Raw genomic sequence first — 20,667 nt, 5'->3', positions numbered from 1 at the left:
TGGGTGTGGTGGCAGGTGCCTGTAGTCCCAGCTACTTGGGAGGCTGAGGCAGGAGAATGGCATCAACCCGGGAGGCGGAGCTTGCAGTGAGCTGAGATTGCGCCACTGCACTCCAGCCGGGGGACAGAGCGAGACTCCGTCTCAAAAAAAAAAGATTACATGCCCTATATTACCTTTGTTAATATGGTAATCCTATTTCACTTTTTTCCTTTCCATATTGCACGAGCTGAGCTTCTTAAACTGGTTTTAAGTAATAAAATTACAGTACTTAGCCTCAAAACTGTAGGTCCTTTTAACTGCTGGTGAAGAACAAGATAAGACGAAGAAAATGTTCTCCTTTTCCCTGCAGCCAAGTGATTCTGGTTTGAGAGTTAATCAGTTCAGAATTTGATCTAACTGGGGGCAAGTGTGTTTTCTTTCTCTGTGGTAACTGTGGCTTCCCAGAGTGAGGAATCACACAGTGTTGGGGGCCGAGGAGTCAGGGGAAAGGCCCCAGGGAGTGATCCATGATCTGCAGACATTGCCTTTCCGCAGGCGTTAGGTTATTCTGTCCCCTTTCCTCAGTAATTATTAGAAATGACACCATCAACTTGCTGATGAACAAAATCACCTCTTCCCCCAACAAGCGGGAAGCCAGATAATCCCTCTCTTCACTCAAAGGACAAACAGATGCTCATTATTTATTCTTATAGACTTTAGTCTCTTTAGAAAGTGGGTAGCTAAATGTAGAATATGATCAACATCCTGCCTTCCTGACATGTCTGCAGATAATTTACGTAATTTGCCTAAATGCATTGCTTTGGCTCTTAGACTGCCTTTCTGGGCTCTTTGATTGTCTCAGATGAGTAACCTGGTGGCCTCCCAGATAATGAATTATGCTGATGTCAGCTCCCGTGCCAACGCCATCGAGAAATGGGTGGCGGTGGCGGACATCTGCCGATGCCTGCACAATTACAACGGCGTGCTGGAAATCACCTCGGCCTTGAACAGAAGTGCCATCTACAGGCTGAAGAAAACCTGGGCCAAGGTCTCTAAGCAGGTGAGCCTCAGCGTGTGACACAGCCTGCTGCTAAGAGGAGGAGAGGTTGGGAGATGGGAGCCAAGTTAAATATTACTAATTAGGAAATCATTAACCGAAATGAGCCGCTCAGTTGCCAAAGAAAGGTGCCAACATGGGTAATTACAGTGCTCTTACCACTTAATTGATTTCATTCGTGTGTATTTCTAAACCATTCATTAAAGCATTTTGGGGGACAGCCACAAACAATGTGGTTGTCAGTCAAGAGCTGTTTCCTGAATTATTTCGGAGGGCACATTGATTTTGAGTAAGCACAATTATGTCCAATGGGTCCATTCATTCTCTCCCGGGTGAGGGTGCAAACTCTGTGGGGCCAAAAGCCAGGGACAAAAGGCCTCATTTTTCACCTTTTTCTTGCTCATTCATGTAGCAGATGTAAAGTTTTGGCATAATGACTTAGATGTGCAGAAATATAATTTTCATTTTCTTTAATTAATCTCAACTTGCCCATGCCTGTCGTTTTCACTCAGATAATTTCAAGATTCAAACTAAATCATCATTCTTCCCCTGCCCTTTCTGCTGGCCTTCTCCCTGGGTGTTGGGTGCCTGGGAGGGCATCTCTGGGCTTCTGGGCACCTGTCTGCTCCTCTGGCCTCCTGTGGTCATTCTTTGCTGATTATTCATTGGGTACAGGCTGCTGTGAACTGCCTGTACCTGGTGTCACCTGGCCTGCCTGTCCCGCCCAGGAACAATGCATAGTGATTGCTCCCAGGGAGTGTGGCTGACCTGGCTTCAGGGGTGAGGGGGAAGTTTCCAGGCTCCCACGTCCCATTGGTGCCAGAGGGTAGGAGGGTCTACATCAGGCCCTGTCTGCCTAACCCTCCCCTGCCTTGCTGTGAACACCCAGAGTTGGTGAGGGGAATCTACAGAGTGCCACCTCCAGGGTCCCAGACCAGAAGATCTGGGTATAGTCTGCTGACATGGCCTAAAAACTGTCTTGTTTTATCACCCCACTCTGAGAATTTCAGCCCCTCTCAGAGACATTCATTCTTTCTTTTCCATCTTCATTTTGCCCTCCAAGCCTTTCCCTTTAGCATAGGAGAACAATTTAATTTCCCCATGTGGCAGGACACCAAGCCTAAGTCATATCTTTTTTCTTGCCTTCTCCCACTTATTTCTTAGTAAAAATGCAGTGCTCTGAGAATCCCAAATTCGGCCCCTTAGAATTCACAAGTCCTCTTTTCTGTCAACAATGGACCTAGTAAGTAAAAGCCACAGTTTTTACAAATACTGGTTAAAAAAAAAAACCAAATTTTTGTTTTGAGATGATTATAGCTTCACATGCAGTTGTAAGAAATAACGCGGAGATTCCCAGCACCTCACACCCAGTTTCCCCCAGTAGCAGCATCTTGCATTACTATAGACAGTATCACAACTAGGAAATGAACGTTGGTGCAATCCACCAGTCTTATCCAGATTGCACCAGCTTTCTAAGGATCACCAGCTATCACCAAGGGATCCCTAAATCTTCCTTAAGAAAATTTCCAGGTCCACTCTGTAGTTAAGTGATATTCTTGTCTTTCATAGGATGCGGGTTTGGGAATAACCGAACTGATCATGAAATAGAGATGGATGAGACTAATATTGAAATGATTGTTTCAAAATTTGAATATACCATCTGTAGAGGCTCTAAATAAAATGTTAGCCTTTCAGTCACATTATAGGTCACTCACAGTGGCCTTAGCATGGGCTAGTGGACTGTCCTCCAGAGAAGCTGTCTCTATTGCCAAGTGCCTTACTCCAGTCATGGTAGGCAGGGCCTGGTTGCAGATATGCCCTGCTTCAGACACATTTGATGACAACATCTGCTGTGCAGCTGTCCCTTCTCTGCATCTGAGATCAGCCAGGGAGTTGTTCAGCAGGCCTGATAATCTGTACTCTGGAACCCACAGATTGGTCTGTGGCTGTAGGACAGGTTGTACTTTTGCAACTGTTTTGAGCAAGGTTAGCCCTGGACCAAGCAGGAGGTCTCTGAGAGCCCTCAGACACCAGAATTGGGAAGACAGCCCTTTGCCTCTCAGGAAGCTGTGCAGCTCCTCTCCAGGTGAGACAAAGTAGTCTGAGGACCCTCAACCTGGGCATTCAAGTTCTTCTCCAGGTAGGACCTGGATCCTCCATGCCCAGCCAAGCTGCCTGGATGTGGGTATTCCCGGGAATGGGTTATCCTCCCCAAGGGCCACCCTACCACTCTCCTATGTTCATGGAAGAAACCCCAGACAAATGTCAACAACAATGTTATTTCTTAGTAATTATCAGTTATACTTCTCTAACAAATTGATGAAGAAGATCACAAAAGAAAGGATCTGTAGTAGAGGACATTGTTCAGTCAATACCAAGGCAACCAAACGTGTGTTTTGGTCATTTGGAGATTAACACTCAAAAGGATTCATTGCAAAAGCTGTCTGACATGAGACCTCTCCTTTAAGATTCTACATTTGGCCTGGTGCGGTGGCTCATGCCTGTAATCCCAACATTTTGGGAGGCCGAGGTGGGCGGATCACTCGAGGTCAGGAGTTTGAGACCAGCCTGGCCAACATGGTGAAACCCTGACTCTACTGAAAGTACAAAAATTAGCTGGGCATGGTGGCGTGTGCCTGTAATCCCAGCTACTCAGGAGGGCAAGACAGGAGAATCGCTTGAATCCGGGAGGCAGAGGTTGCAGTGAGCTGAGATCGCGCCACTGCACTCCAGCCCGGGCGACAGAGCGAGACTCTGTCTCAAAAAAAAAAAAAAAGATTCTATATTCAACATGTGCTTGTCAATTCCTGGGTTTTCTTTTTTTGTTTATTTGTTTTTTTTTTTTTTTTTGAGACAGAGTCTCGCTCTGTCGCCCAGGCTGGAGTGCAGTGGCAGGATCTCGGCTCAGGTTCAAGCAATTCTCCTGCCTCAGCCTCCCAAGTAGCTGGGATTACAGGTGCCCGCCACCATGCCCAGCTAATTTTTGTACTTTCAGTAGAGACGGGGTTTCAGGATGTTGTCCAGGCTGGTCTCAAACTCCTGGGCTCAAGTGGTCAACCTGCCTCAGTCTCTCAAAGTGCTAGGATTACAGGTGTAACCCACTGCACCTGGCCTACTTGTCAGTTCTTTAAGTGCCTGTTTTCTATCCATTGCAATTTTTCTTTCCACACATTTTCCTTCTTTTTGGCTAAATGTGTAGATACAGGTACTTCCTCTTCTCCATATGTTGTTAACATTAAATGTAAACATAATGCCCTATCTCTACATCTTGAGAATCCTATCACACAATGACCTTTATTCTGGCAAAGGTATCAGCACCTGCCACCAAAGAAGAGAACTGAACATCTTTTGGCAATTTGCTGTCTTTTAAAACCATAGTATTTTCATCACACTAAGTTTTTTCTTTTCTTTTTAGACAAAAGCTCTAATGGACAAACTTCAAAAGACTGTTTCCTCTGAAGGAAGATTTAAAAATCTTAGAGAAACCCTTAAAAAGTATGTGTATCTTAATTATTAAATTATTCATAATTCAGAAATATATTTACATAATGTGTATAGTATACAAACAGTGACCTACCGCCTACTTTGCTTTGAAAAGAAAAATAAATGGGAAACAACTTATATTATCTAGGTATTTTTCTGATTTTCCTTACTATTTGGAATACTGTGCATACAGTACTTGTCTTATGGATATACTCATGGCATGCAGATTAAGAATTAAGAAGGCAATACCACCATAATACATCAGACTTTTACTGTAAAAATGTTATTGATTCAGTTATTTCCTAATCTAAGCACAATGATTTCCTGTGAGTTTTATTTAAATATTCCAGCACCCGTTGATTGTTATTTTTGGTCTTTGGTTTCTAGATCATTCCCTTTCTACACACACACACACACACACACAGAGAGAAAGAGAAAGAGAGATTGAGATTCTCCTGCAACTGGTATTCTCATAATCTACCACATGTACTTACTGTAGAAAAACATGAGTCCTGTGATGGTATGAGTGAAAGCAAGACTAAGACGTAATAATAATAATAATAATAATGCAACAGCAATAATAAGAACGAATTAAAGTATTTACTAAATGACAGGTTTCATGCTAAGTGCTTGATGTGTGTATGTAAGCCTCACAAGAAATTCAAGAGATAAGCTTTTCTATCTCCATTTTACAGAAGAGGAAACTGCAGTTCAGAGAGTGTTCCCAGTATCACTTAGTAATTGGTCAAGCTGGGATTCGAACCCAGCTCCTCCTGCATCAAAAACCATGTGCTTAGCTTTCGGCCTCTGAGATCAAGTATACCCAGCTCTCTCTAAAAACTAAACAAAACAGTGTCTCACCTTAGTCTGAGTTGTGATGTTAAGTCTACACTTTCTAAAACATTTAAGAACCAACTAAAACAGAAAACAAGTTTTTACCAGTACAAAACTCTCATTGCATGGATTTTTCCGTCTAGTTCATCAAGGCTGAATGCTTGATTTAAAGAGGTAAGACCACAGAGGTTTTCCTCCAAGTTCTACCCCTCAGAGAAGTGTGGGCAATTTATAAGTATTGCAAACAATTACTGCTAGCAAATGCTTTGTATTTGTCTCTAAGATATCCTGTTGTTTGAACATGCCATTTTGTTTTTCAAACACGTAGTAAAGCATGGGCTGTCATTTTTGTATTTTATTCTATTGTGAAATGTGTTTAAAATTCTATGTATCATGAATATGCTTCTGAAATTGAAATAAAAAGAGTTCGTTCTTCAGGATCAAAGGAGGATCCTTTAATCCTCCTTTGTTTAATTTGGGGAGGGAAATAGACATTTATTCAAATGAGTCTCAGAACAGTGCCTCTTGGTCTTGCAGTTGTAACCCTCCTGCAGTTCCTTACCTTGGGATGTACTTGACAGACCTGGCATTTATTGAAGAAGGAACACCAAACTTCACTGAGGAAGGCCTTGTCAATTTCTCCAAAATGAGAATGGTAGGTATAATTTCATAATTAGCCTGTTTCAAAGGCTTTAGAGGTTTATAGAGAAGAGGCTAAGTAATAAAAGTCAATGTCTGCTTTTTTTGTTCTCCTTTTTTTTTTTTGGAGAAACAGTCTTGCTCTATTGCCCAGGCTGGAGTGCAGTGGCACGATCTCTGCTCACTGCAACCTCTGCCTCCAGGTTCGATCAATTCTCTTGCCTCAGCCTCCTGAATAGCTGAGAGTACAGTTGCGTGCCACCATGCCCAGCTAATTTTTATATCTTTAGTAGAGAAGGGTTTTCACCATGTTGGTCAGCCTAGTCTCAAACTCCTGACCTCGAGTGATCTGCCTGCCTCGGCCTCCCAAAGTGCTGGGATTACAGGCCCAGTCCAATGTTTGCTTTTTAATCTTGCGATGGATGAGGAGGTAGATACTGGGACTAATACCGGATGTGGGCTGATTGAGGAGATTTTTGGTCATGAAATCCTTATTTAAACCAATGTCTAGAAGGGTTTTTCCAATGTTATCTTGTATAATTTTTATAGTTTCAGGTCTTAGGTTTAAGTCCTTAATCCATCCTAAGTTGATTTTTGTATAAGGTGAGAGAAGAGGATCCAGTTTCACTCTCCTACATATGGCTTGCCAATTATTCCAGCACCATTTGTTGAAAAGGGTGTCCTTTCCCCATTTTATGTTTTTGTTTCCTTTGTTGAAGATTAGTTGGCTGTAAGTATTTGGATTTATTTCTGGGTTCTCTGTTCTGTTCCATTGGTCTACCTGCCTATTTTTGTACCAGTACCATGCTGTTTTGGTGTCTGTGGCCTTATAGTATAGTTTGAAATCAGGTAGTGTGATGCCTCCAGATTTGTTCTTTTTGCTTAGTCTTGCTTTGGCTATGTGGGCTCTTTTTTGGTTCCGTGTGAATTTTAGAATTATTTTTTCTAAATCTGTGAAGAATGATAGTGGTATTTTGATGGGAATTGCACTGAATTTGTGGATTGCTTTTGGCAGTATGGTCATTTTCACAGTATTGATTCTACCCATCCATGAGCATGGGATGTGTTTCCATTTCTTTGTGTTGTCTATGATTTCTGTCAGCAGTGTTTTGTAGTTTTCCTTGTAGAGGTCTTTCAATTCCTTGGTTAGGTATATTCCTAAGTATTGATTGAGGAGATTTTTGGCAAAGCCATTTCAGCATCCCTGAGGAGATGAGGAATCCAAGGATGAGTTCCTAAGACTGACTAGTGATAGACACTTTCTGAAAGCTTCTTGCTGGACAGCCAGGTTCTTTTATTTATTTATTTTTATTTATTTATTTATGACACAGTTCTGTTGCCCAGGCTGGAGTGCAGTGGCCAGTGGCATGATCTCGGCTCACTGCAACCTCCACCTCCTGGGTTCAAGCAATTCTCATGCCTCAGCCTCCCGAGTAGCTGGGATTACAAGCCCACGACACCACGCCTGGCTAATTTTTGTATTATTAGTAGAGACACGGTTTCACCATGTTGGGGCCAGTCTGGTCTGAAACTCCTGAACACAATTGATCCATCCACCTTGGCCTCCCTAAGTGCTGGGATTACAGGCATGAGCCTCCATGCCCAGCCTGGACAGCCAGGTTCTAAGCACTAAGCTAGAAGCAAGGAGCCCATGGATGACAGCACCCAGAGCTTGCCTCTCCCAAACATGAGGCCACAGAGTGCCAGCTGTTCCCCAATTTTGAATTCAGTATCTTTTTGCTTTTGGCATTTCATGTACCTCCTTGAGGGTCAAGAAAGCATCAAGCATAGGGAATGGTGAGGCAGGCTCCACCTGCCTCACTGGAGAAAGGGACTGACCTTTCCAGGAAGAGGCCTCAGAAGAATGTGCTGCAATACAGGAAATACCTTTCTCTGCTTTTGTTGTCATTTTGTTTTGTTTTTTTCTCTGTTAGATATCACACATCATCAGAGAGATACGCCAGTTCCAGCAGACTTCCTACAGAATAGATCATCAGCCAAAGGTAATATTCTGTGGCTGTGAAGGAATTAATAAAGAACAAAGGGGAAATTACTGAGTTAGAAAACAACAGTAAAAGTTGATCCAAAATACCAAAAGCTAGCTCATGGAAAAGACCAGTAAAATAGAAAATCTTTGGCTAGTCTGATTAAAAAAAAAAAAAAAAAAAAAAAAAAAGGAACATCAATTCATCATCAGGTTCTGTTGATTTTACTTCTTATATTTCTTGTGATTCTGTCCCTCTTCCATTTGTCTTCACTGCCATGACCCTTGGTCCAAGCTGCCAATATCTGTGGCCTACTCTACCTGCATTCACTCTAGGATGCAAAATTCATTCTGCAAATCACAGCTAGGTAGAGCTCTCTGAAATGCAAAGTGGATTATTTTCTCCCTTACATAAAACATTTTCCTGGCTTCCCATGGTTCTTAGGATAAAAAAAAAATTAAGAATCTTGGACATGACCATGAAGTCTCGCATTATGTGCCCCCTACTTTTTTCTTAAGATTCAGTTCACATCATATACCCCCTTACTGTCTTCCATCCCAGTCACAAATGGCCTCTTACCCCCATTTTCTAGTAGACTTTACTTTTTTAGAATAGTTTTAGCTTTACAGAAAAATTGAGAAGGTAGTAGAGAAAATTCCCATATGCCTCACGGCCAATGCCCTATTATTATCTTACATTAGTATGATGTGTTTGTTAGACTTAATGAGCCGATATTGATACATTATTGTTGTTATTATTATTATTATTTTGAGATGGAGTCTCGCTCTGTCACCCAGGCTGGAGTGCAGTGGCACGATCTCGGCTCACTGCAAGCTCTGCCTCCCGGGTTCACGCCATTCTCCTGCCTCAACCTCCCGAGTAGCTGGGACTACAGGCGCCCGCCACCTCACCTGGGTAATTTTTTGTATTTTTAGTAGAGACGGGGTTTCACCGTGTTAGCCAGGATGGTCTTGATCTCCTGACCTCATGATCTGCCCGCCTCAGCCTCCCAAAGTGTTGGGATTACAGGCGTGAGCCACTATGCCCGGCCGATACCTTATTATTAACTGAAGACCACTGTTTATTTGGATTTTCTTATTTTTTACGTAATATCCTCTTTCTGCTCCAGGATCCCATCCAGGACACCACATGTCATTTAATTGTCAAGGTTCTTTAGGCTCCTCTTGGTTGTGTGGTTTCTTAGACTTTCCTTAATTTGGGTGGCCTTGACTGTTTTGAGGAGCAGGGGTCAGGTATTTTGCAGGATGGCCCACTGTTGAAATTTGTCGGATGTTTACTCAGGGTTAGCCTGGGGTTATGGGTTATTGGAAGGAAGACCCCAGAGGTGAAGTGCCATTTTCATCACATCATATCAGGAGTTATATTATCAGCCTAATTTATGACTGTTGATGTTAGCTCGAATCGCCTGGCTAAGGCAGTGTTTGCTGGGTGTCTCCACTGTAAAGTTATTTTTTCCTTCCTTCCTCATCCTGTATTCTTGGGAAGGAAGTCACTATGAACACCCCACACCTAAGGAGTGGAGAATTATGCCTGCCTCTCCTTGAGAACGAAATATCTACATAAATTACTTGGAATTCTTCGCTCAAGAGATTTGTTTCTTCTCCATTTATTAATTTATTCAATCATGTACTTATATCAGTATGGACTAATGGATTTAATACTTAGGATTGTCATCCAATAATATTTTATTTTATTGCTGAAACTGTTCCAAACTTGGCCATTGGGTGCTCTTTCAGTTGACTTCTTTGTCATACCCTGATCCATGTAGGGTTTTCTCTTTTTCTTTTTTGAGGAATTTCTTAACTTTCTGATAGTATAAGATGCTCCAGGCCAGGTGTGGTGGCTCACACCTATATTCTTAGCACCTGGGGAGGCCAAGGCAAGAGGATCGTTTGAGCCCAGCCAGCCAGATTACCTGAGGTCAGGAGTTCAAGACCAACCTGGCCAACATGGTAAAACCCTGTCTCTACTAAAACTACAAAAATTAGCCAGGCATGGTGGCAGGCAGCTGTAATCCCAGCTACTTGGGAATGCTGAGGCAGGAGAATCCCTTGAAACCAGGAGGCAAAGTTTACAGTGAGCTGAGATCGTACCATTGCACTCCAGCCTGTGCACTCCAGCCTGGGCAACAGAGCAACACCCTGACTCTGGGGGGTAGAAATAAAAAGATGCTCTAGACTCATCTTTTATAATTTGCCCCAGTCCTAGACTCAGCTATTTCTGCCAAAAGCTCTAGTTCCTTTTTTTGGAGAATGGTTTCAGCAACCAAGATATGGACTTTAAATATGCTTGTGTTATGCAGGTATCAGCTGACAGAGCACAGGAATCTATGTGTGTATACTAACTCATATATATATATACACACACACACACACACTCTTATACATATTTATAAGTATGTCTCTATGTAACCATCAGTATTTGTATTAAGCTAAATATACTGATGCCCCCAACTCTATTCTATTACCATGTGAATCATTCCAGCCCTCTCCCCACATTTGCTTATCCGTAAATTCCTTCTCCAACAGTGAGAGACACACTTTCTTTTAATAGCCCCTAGGTTTTGCCCTATTTCTGTTTGCCACAAGGCCTTTACCTATGTTCTTCCTTCTGTCTGGAGTACCCTTTCTTCCTCATTGCACAGTTTACTTGTACACAGCTTAAGGATCACTTAGGAGGACTTCCCTAACTTTCCCAAACCTCACTCCACTCTTTTAAGGTTGTATTGCACCATCTAAGTCTCCTTTCTAGCACTTACTGCTGGAGTCACCATTTTACATTTATTTGTGTGATTACGTGCACATGCATAATATCCATGAAGGTCAGAGTCAGACTTACTGTGTTTATTATCATAGCCCCAGCATCTTGCACTGGACCATAGCAGATAATAAATGTTTCTTGAATTAGTTAATTCAAGTCAGGAAAAAGACACGGTTGTGACCATCACTGCTACTATTCAGTTTTGAACAGGAAAAAATTTACCATGGCAATGAAGCAATAAAAAGAAGCAAAAGGTATAAAAATTGGAAAAGTAAAGATTAAATACTATAATTCACAGATGATTTGATCTAGAAAATCCAAGAGAAATTATCCAAGAGAAAATCCAAGAGAAAAACTGATGAATTATTAAGGGAGTATAGCAACTGGACATGAAAAAGCCAATAATTTTCAACACATTGGCAATAACCACTTCAAATGTAATATAAAAAATCTCAATCAAAATAGCAACAAAATCTGTAATGCCTAGGATTAAGTAAGACAGGAAATATGTAAGACCTTTATGTACTGAAGTACATAAGGAGAAAGTTGTATCATATTCATGGATCAAAATACTTACTATTGTAGAGATCCATCGTCCTCAAATTAATCTATAAATTCATTGAAGTCCTGGTCAAAATCCCAACAGGGTTTTCGTGGAACTTGACAAACTTATCCTGAAACTGTTATGGAGGCATAGATAGACCAAAAACAGACAAGAACTTTTTGGTAAATAAGAATAGTAAAGGAGAGTGTTCCCTACCAGTTATGGCCATATCCTAAACTGAGAGTAAATAAGGTAGGACTCTACTGGCCTGGCAGTGCGAATCCAGTGAGGCAGAAGAAAGTCCATGTGTGTGTTTAGTCTACCTGAAAATCTAATATGAGATAAAGAAGGCACTCAAAGAAAGTGCCAGAAAGAAACTGACCATTCAATAAATAGAACAGGAATTTTGGCTCTCTATTTTACCATTCACAAAAATAAATTCCAGATAAGTTCATTACCTAAGTTTAAAAAGAAGTATTTACATTATTTGAATAAAATAAAGGATAAAATATTCATGACCTTTGGATTTGAAAGACCTTCTTATGCACAGAATGCAAAAGCTGTAAAAGCCAAGTTTGATAAAGTTAATGAAAAATAAGGATTTCTATATGACAGAGGACAATTATTTAAGTCAACATATAAGCAGTAGACAAGGAGACAACATTTGCAACATATAAAACAAAGAAACAGAATAAAAGCATTTCTATAGTCTATAAGAAAAGCATAAACAATTCAACTCGTAAACCTGTGAATAGTTAATTCACAGAAGAAACATAATGGCCAATAAATATTTTTTAAATACTCCTCTAGTAAAGAGAGAAAATGTAAATTACAGTGGGACATCATTTTCACTTATCAGATTGACAAAAATTTAAAAGATTGATAATACTAAACCTTGCTTAGGATATGGGAAAACAGGTACTGTCACATACTGTAGGTTTGGAAGCTTTGCAGGTCATTTTCCATCATCAGTTAAAATTAAAAATTGGTATATTCGATTACTGGAACTCTTACCATTTTTGGTGAGAATAAAACCGAACAACCACTTTGCAAAACTGTGCCATTTGGAAGTTTCTTAAAATGTTAAATGAGCACCTGTCTTAGGACCTAGCAATTTCTCTCTTAGGTATTTATCCAAAGGAAAAATGAAAGCATCCTCCTCAAAAGCCTCGTATAGCCGGGCACGGTGGCTCATGCCTGTAATCCCAGCACTTTGGGAGGCCGAGGCGGGCGGATCACAAGGTCAGTAGATCGAGACCATCCTGGCTAACATGGTGAAACCCCATCTCTATTAATAAAAAAAAAAAAAAATCAGCCGGGTATGGTGGCACATGCCTGTAGTCCCAGATACTCAGGAGAGTGAGACAGGAGAATCGCTTTAACCCAGGAGGCGGAGGTTGCAGTGAGCTGAGATCGTGCCACTGCACTCCAGCTTGGGCGACAGAGCAAGACTGGGTCTCAAAAAAAATAAAAAGCCTTGTATAAAATGTTCATAACATTTCTAAATAATAGCCTCTATTTTAGAAGAGCTCAAGTGTCCATCAACAGATGAATGGATAAACAAATTATGGTACATCTCTACAATGGAATAGTCAGCTATAAGAGGGAGCAGACTACTGGTACAGGCCACAGCAAGGCTGAATCTCAAAGCACTATGCTGAGTGAAAGAAGCCACACATGAAGGAGTACACACTGTATGATTCCATCAATATGAGGTTCCAAAGTAGACAGAACTCATATGTGGTGATAGAAACCAGGGCAGTGCTTGATTCCAAGAGCAGACTGACTGGGTAGGTACATAAGGGAACTTTGGGAGATGCTAAAATTGTTCTTTATCATGAAATGTATGTAAGTTACATGGTGTATACATCTGTCAAAATGGATCAAACTATTCATTTCACTTTTGTGTGTTATATTTCAATAAAACTAAAGAAATGTTTTCATGGAAATCCCCCATGCCCCAACATTTTCATTTCTAGTGTCAATTCCTTTCCTTTCACTTCTGATGTCTACCCCAGCCTAGCAGAGTATTCATGCATGCACACCGGGAAGCATGCTAACAAGGAATTCACCGAAACTTTGTGTAACAGTGAAGTATTGACAGCAACTCAACATCCATCAATATGAGATTATTAAATAAGCTCCAATATATTGCACTATTAATACTGTATAGCAGTTAGAGCTCTATCTACTGTCGTAGGGAGCTCTCTCCAACCTATCATTAAGAGATGAAAGCAGAATAAAATGTGCACCGTGATGCCAATTTTAGGGGGAAAAATGATATCTGTAAGTACATGTAATCCCTATAAAGACATAGAAAAACAACTGGGAGAACACAAACCAATTAGTAGCAGTAGTTCCTATTGAGGGAAGTACCTGGGATTGGGGGTTGAGAGAGGACTAGAGATGTTTGCTTTTTTTTTTTTTTTTTTTTTTTTTAAACAATGGAAACATTTTTGAGATTTTTGGTCAAATAAGATTTTTAGGCGTTCAAGAGAAAATATTGAATTGTGTTAGATTCCCTCAGAAAATGTATGCAGTGCTATCTGAAAGAGGTAAAAGCTGGGACTTCCCCTTTTTTTTCAGGTCACACAGTACTTGCTTGACAAAGACCTTATCATAGATGAAGATACGCTATATGAGCTGTCACTAAAAATTGAACCTCGACTCCCTGCTTGAAGATCTGGCCTTGCCCCTGAGTCCACGGGATGTTCATGGAAAGCAGGACAGACAGAATTGTGTATGCCTTGCCTCACATGGTACAGCACGAAGCCAGTCTCCTTTCTCCACCAAAGAAGATAGAACCAGACTGGAATTCTGTCTCCATTCAGAGAGAAACCCAGCTGTTTGGGTCAAAGACAGATGCTTCAAACTTGGGTGGGAAGGTGAAAGATGGCTATTTAGAAAGCTGGTGGCACATTTTACGTAAGGGAATGTTAGATGGGAGATGGTAGTTGCCATTTTAACAAAGCAGGTAAATTGGTAAATTTTAAACTCTGTCCGTGTTCTGTTAGAACTCAGGGACAAGGATCCATGAAAAAGACCTGTGATGTTTCTCTGGCACTTTACTGGCCTGGGCACACCTACCAATCTTCTAGGATTTGACTGGTTCCATTACATTTCCTTTTGGTATAAGCCTCACAGAAAAGCTGACACTTCCTCTACAGAGATGGACCAACACATAAGCAATTTCAGTCTACAGCATGTGCATGGTTTTCAGTGCATTCTAAATATTTCTATGTGAGGAATGGTACCTTCTGAAACTGGCTTTCCAGTCTTTAGGCAACGGGATAGGAAAGAAAGAACGAAACACAAATGGATTTGTATGTAACATTTCCTTAATTAAAGGCAGTAGGCTGTGTCCCAGAGGATTCCAGACAGTGGCTGGCTGAGGTGGGTGGGGAGCTTTTCCTTGAGACTGTTGGTCCTAAGCCGCCAACCCTCTTGGAGAGGCAGCTGCAGTTTGCAAGAAGGTGCACGTCCATCACACCGACAAAACTGTGGAACAGACAGAAGGCCACCAAGTGCTGTGGGGAATCATGGGTTTCAGTGCTGAGTGAAAATCTATACCTAAAAATAATCTCTGCACCTTGCTTTGCTTGTTTTCTTTCCCCGCTCATAGTACTGCAGGAATCTATTCTTATTTACACAGACCTTTTTTAGGCTTACTATGAACATTGGCTGTATTTTTTAAAAAACAGTTCAGTGAAATTTTCTTTTCAAATCCCACACTTCCATATGCTGTTCGTAGATCTCTTTCTTTACAAAATGATGTTGAGAGATCTCTGAGAGTATTATAAGTGCATGGGAAATGGGCCCAACCACCGAACAGCTCTTACATTACAAAACCAAATGCAGGGGTCAGTCCTGCTACCCGAGGCTGGGGAAGTGGCCTTACTTTTCCCGAGATTGTCAGTTGTTGAAGAAATAGGGCTATCTCATTGTTTACCTCCCTCTTCTCTTCTCAGGGAGACTGCTGCTTTAAAAGAAGGAAGAGAAAAAATATAGTTCTATTTCCCTGAACCTGTTGCACCTGACATTTTCTCTTAGCGGCATGAAACTTACTGATGCTGACAATGAAAAATTGATCTGTCTGGCTGTTTTCCCTCTTTCCTTGCACTTTAATTATGTTGCTAGAGCTAACAGCTGACTAATAAATTCCACCTGCTGGCTCTTAAGACCCAGTGGAAGAGCTAGCATTGGTAATGTACCATAGAGGTAGAGAATGTACATTTTCTGCATGGTAAGCGCCATCTCTGTATGTAACTATATAGTGAAATATCAACTATGTAAAAGAAAATACAATATTTGAAGACCATTCCAAAAATATTTTCAATAGTTCACATTAGCCAACAGTGTAGCACTCAACCCAAGGAGGGTTCCTTATGGATGCTTTCTTTTTCTTTTTTAAAGTTGCTTGTTTGCTCTCTTTAGTTTCAAATAAGAGGTTGACGCATCTTGATGCATGATGAGAAGCATGGGCTGTTTGGATCCTAACAACGCATAACTTGTGATTTATTTCTCAGTGTTCAGAAGCTGAGGGTTTGAAATAATACGTATCAGTTGCACCAAACACCTCGAGGTCTTGCAGAAGAAAAGTAAAGGTTAACTTTCTTGGCTCAAAAGCATAGTCCTGAAAGGTGAACTAAAATCAGGACAAATCTGTGAGAGGACCACACACAAACTAGTTTCAGGCCAAACAACATGTGGAAAAGTTGATGCATTCTATCTGCCGTGGAGATGCTAGAGTCCTTCAGAGGCAAAGGATGGTTCTGCGTGTGCTTTTTGTGGAAGTCTGGGCTCATTTCTTTGACCCAAATGTTCCAGAGATGCTGCAGTCATTCTTATTAACAAAAAATAAGACAGGAGTTTCCAAATGCTCCTTCCCTTTTGGATCACAGCTTTTCAGTTAGTGGCAAAGCTTTTGCACCTATTTCCTGCAGGATATTGGAACTGCCCTGCAGTGGTCATATTAGGCACTGCCGATTGCTATGCTGACTTTTAGGGGGTTTTATGTTTGTTTGAAAAACAGGGTCTCACTATGTTGCCCAGGCTGGCCTCGAACTCCTGGACGCAAGCAACCTTCCTGCCTCGGCCTCTCAAGCAGCTGGGACTGCAGGGGTGCGCCACTCGCTAGCCCTTCACATTTTTGTTTGAGAATTACACCCCTTTCTGGAGTCTGCAGCCTTCCTGGAGCTGCGAGAGAGCAAGAGAGAGAGCTCCGCCTCTGAGGGAGTGTCTGTTGATGACCTGCACTATTCGTGTGCCAGCTGGGAGAGGAATGCACATTTCAAAACACCTTCAATTTGGTCAGATTAAAAATCCCCAAGAGCAATTTGCAGTGTTGTTAAAGTGCCCGTTCTCTTCTGCCTACACACAAAGCCGGCATTCCCAGCTGCATCTGCCTCTAGTCCATAAATAAGAGGAGATGGGAGGTCAACCGCTAACAGCCAAGTAGCGAACATGTATACTGTAAAATTAACCTAGAAAATCAGAAGTAAAATCCAATTTCAGGCTTTCGAATGAATGCCCACATTTTGTACTGTCAACGGAATTATCTTGGAGCTTTTAGGGGATGCCTTTGGTTATTAACTGAGACATCTAGTTTTGCTACAGGGACAAATCTCTTACCTAATCCAATATATTATTTGACAGATTCAGGCATGAAGGAAAACGTTGTCACTTTTCCTTAGTGTTTTTCTGAAGGAATTTAAAGAGGGAATTTTAAACGGCCGTTGCAATATTTTCAAGTGGCTTTCACACCAAGTCCTATTACTGTGTGTTAAATTGCAGTACGTCTGAAAGTACTGCTTATAAACAAATGAAACTCAGAGAAACTGAATCACTTGGAAGAGAAAAATCCATTCTGGTCCCACGTGGTGTGAGTAATGCTGGATTAGCACCCTTTCTCTCATGTGATTGTATACGATGAGGCTTTTGGGCCAGCAGTGATCGGGCAGCTTTAAAATTCTTAACTAAAAAGAGTAATGCAATACAGGGATTATTCCCAATAAAATTAACTTTTATTTAAAAGCAAGAGATTTTACTTAGCTTTTTTTTTTCAAAGTTTGATTTTATCCCCTTGAAGAAAAATCTCTTCACTTGAAAGTATAAAGGTTTTTAAAAATACAATTGCAAAATGTATTATTTTTACAACTATTGAAATGGCATAAAAGAGAACATCCTATTTATGGCTGAAGGGTAGAGCCAGGCTAATGTCCACAGCCAGAGGGAATCAATAAATAAGAATCATTTTCATTTCAGTAAGAAATCAGACTGTAAGTGTAAATAATGGCTCTATTATAGATACCACCATGTAATTCTGGTAAGAAGACTTAATGAAATCTAATCAGTGTGCCATTTCTCATCAGCCATTGGTGACTTAAAATTAAGACGAGGCAGAGCCAAAATGGAAAACAGTCATTTTGTTGTAGGAATAAACACATGAACGATTCAGAAAATTATTCATCATGCAGCATGACATTAACATTAGGATTGATTGTACTTGGTCTGATCTGCTCAAGGAAAATAATAGTTCTATTATACTTAATGATGTTGGTTTTTACACAGCTCATTTCATTTTTCACTAGAAAGCCAGTTATGAAAGAGAGCTGACCTGGGCATCCCAGCCCTGAGTCCTAGGCCCAGTCTCCAGCTGGAAAACCTTAGACTGGTGTTGATACAACCCTGAGCCTCAGTTTCCTCATCTGCAAAATGGTGTGAATAGTAATCCCTGTGCTGCTTACCTCACAGGGCTATTGTGAGGACCAAATGGATTAGACTGTAAAGTGCAAAGTGCTGTCTGCATGTGAGGTAATCTGATTACTATGCTCAGCTCTCTTGTAGAGGATTTCAATGTATTTATCATGTGAGTGTGTGTGCGATGGACGAATATGTGTGTGAGTTTGAGAAGCATATCGTTTGTGTCCAGTTACTTTGCAAATTTGTGGACACCTGTGATTGGACAGAGGGGTTTGTGCTGTGGCCTAACACTTGCCAGGTGAGGTGTAGGTTATGCCTATATGCAAATTAAACTTCACCTTTCTTGAATATTCAGAAATCTCATTGGTTTCTTCATTTAACTCTTTTCCCCATTTTTCTACATTGTCAAAACCATGAAATGTATACATTTAGAAAAAAATAGAACTTTATTTCTTATAAAGGGTTACAGTCTGCAGGCTGGAGCCTCTGGCCAAAGCCAAAAGCAAGCACTTCAGAGACAAAGGGAGAGGCTGAGATTTATGCCCAACGAGATGAGCCATACATATACATTTAGTAGGTTATAGAATAATCTTATGAATATTTATGAGGCCCTAATGCATGCATAGTCAGTAACCAAACATGTTACATATAACCCATGTTCACTTTGGGATGGAGACTTAACATTAAAATGTAGTAAAATTGGACTGTATACCTCAAAAGATGAAACACGGGGCACAAAGACACTTGGTGTGCAGTCTCTGTAAACCGGCCAGAACCGGCTGCGGTCTGCGGTCAGTTATGAGGACGGAGTGCTTCGTAAGGTTCAACACTTGTCATGGGGAAACTGCGTTGAGGGAAGGGGGGTTTGCCACGTCAGGTTGTCTGTTGAAGCTGAGGAAGAAATCTTCCAGACACAGTTTTCAGGAACTGGCTTTAGTTTAATTGTAGGAAAGAAAGTCTTGAGGCAGTTATCGAGATGGGGGAACGTTGGGTGTGACTGACCTCTTGTCGTGCCAAAGCTGTAGAATCCTGGTTTTTAATGTTTTCTGGGGTCTCTTTTACCACAATGAGTCTGTTTTGTTTTGCCTGGGGGCCTAGGGGCTTTATTTTTATTTTACAGCTTCATAGCAGTGAATTCCTTCAGATATATTATTTTACTTCTAAATACTACTTCTAAAGTTCAGGGAGAAAAACAGTTTAGAAGAGGCCCTAAAATTCAAAGAATTTGGGGAAAGCTTTGAAATGATACGAAGGATCAACTAATCACACTTTCTTTCCAGTGCTTAGATTCTTCCTGTGACATCCCCAGCCCATATTTGATTACCTCCAGGCACAGAGAACTCACTACTACCCGAAACAGTTCAGTCCATTGCATGGCAGCTCAACGCTCCTGAATGGGCAGTGGAGACAGGAGAAGCTTCACCTAGGAGGGGCTTCTGAAATAAGACTCCTACCTACCCCTAAAATTACTGCAGTGGTTATATGGATTACTATATATGAAAATACTTTAACTTCTATGAAGTTCTGGTAACATTTAGAGCTGATGGAATTAAGTTACAGTTGCTGGACGCAAGAATAGACTAAGGAAAGGGGTTCCTCCTGCCCAATTCTGAAATGAGCAATCCAGGCTGGTGGGACACAGGAACCCAGGTTCCTTTCATCCTGTTATTTGCCCATCCCACAAGGCATCGTCCTTGCCTACGAGGTCAAATTTGGGGCCTGCTCTAGCCACACTCCTGCTGGACTCAGGAACAGAAAAGGGAATAAGTCCAGGACATTTTCCTTTAAAGCAAATGATACGGCAGGAACACTTCAATTCTGTTCCTGCGCCTGTGACAGAAGCCAGCCACGGGGCAGCCTGGTGTGGCTACAGCCCCAGAGCTTCAAAGGGAGTTGGCAATGATAAGAAGGGAACGGATGGCATGTGACAGAGATGGCATTTGAAAGATTTCCAGAAAGCCAGAATTTCTACTGTGAGTCCCTTGTAGAGATTTCGTCCCCATCACACCACCTGTATAATATGCTTGAAGAGGACCAGGCCCCCAAAAGAAGAGTGGTACTCTCTTTTCTCAACAATGACCCAACTTTTCTTCTGACCTTACTAACATATACATTTACTCTGTAAAATATAAGGTGTTGAGGTAGGGTGAGTGGAGGGGGCCCTAAATGCTGATTACATAATTGGGGAGGAAAAGGAGGTTTTTTGCTGTAACTGCCATCCTTTAAATCTACAATTCCATGCTCTTCAAAAGCCTTGTAATTTTTTGGATCTGGAAGCTGGGCTATTTCAGGGTCACTGGATTTATTTCACTTGGTGCCTGAACTGACTTGAAACAAGTGTGTGTGGAAAAGAGCTATTTTGAGAAGGAATAAACCGAGACTGCCCTGATGATGGAATATGCAAGCTGGTGGGTCTTGACTCCTTAAAGGATTATGAAATTAATTTGATTGGTCCCAACCTTTATAGAACCACCCCAATCAGAAACCTTTCCGTCCTGCCAAAAGGCCCCCTCATGTGCTCTCCCAATCAGTACCCCATGCAAAGGTAAATTCGATGATATTTTTAAACATGGGTCGTGTTTAAAAGAAATGGAAGCTCTGAAGGAGAAAGCACACTGGGCAGAAGGTTATTCCCGGGGCTGCACCCCCTGCCCCATCAAGTC

General features: G+C 41.3%; 1 protein-coding gene across 7 annotated transcripts in view; it reads left to right on the top strand.

The window, feature by feature from the left end:
- Positions 1-17,751, top strand: part of RASGRF2 (Ras protein specific guanine nucleotide releasing factor 2) — a 270,212-nt gene extending 252,461 nt beyond the window's left edge. For 6 of the 7 annotated variants that reach the window (XM_007976916.3, XM_007976925.3, XM_007976943.3 and 3 more), the window contains 5 exons: positions 842-1,039; positions 4,452-4,531; positions 5,891-6,008; positions 7,927-7,995; positions 13,889-17,751. In XM_007976916.3, the coding sequence (XP_007975107.3) occupies positions 842-1,039; positions 4,452-4,531; positions 5,891-6,008; positions 7,927-7,995; positions 13,889-13,981 (558 nt within the window). In that variant the 3' untranslated portion in view covers positions 13,982-17,751. The remainder of the gene's footprint in view (positions 1-841; positions 1,040-4,451; positions 4,532-5,890; positions 6,009-7,926; positions 7,996-13,888) is intronic. The other variant, XM_007976935.3, reaches the window with a different exon arrangement.
- Positions 17,752-20,667: the final 2,916 nt, after the last annotated feature.

Source organism: Chlorocebus sabaeus, chromosome 4, assembly GCF_047675955.1.
Source record: "Chlorocebus sabaeus isolate Y175 chromosome 4, mChlSab1.0.hap1, whole genome shotgun sequence".
Taxonomy (NCBI): Eukaryota; Metazoa; Chordata; class Mammalia; order Primates; family Cercopithecidae; genus Chlorocebus; species Chlorocebus sabaeus.
The sequence above is the reverse complement of the archived record's forward strand: the minus strand, read 5'-3'. Positions and strand labels throughout refer to the sequence as shown.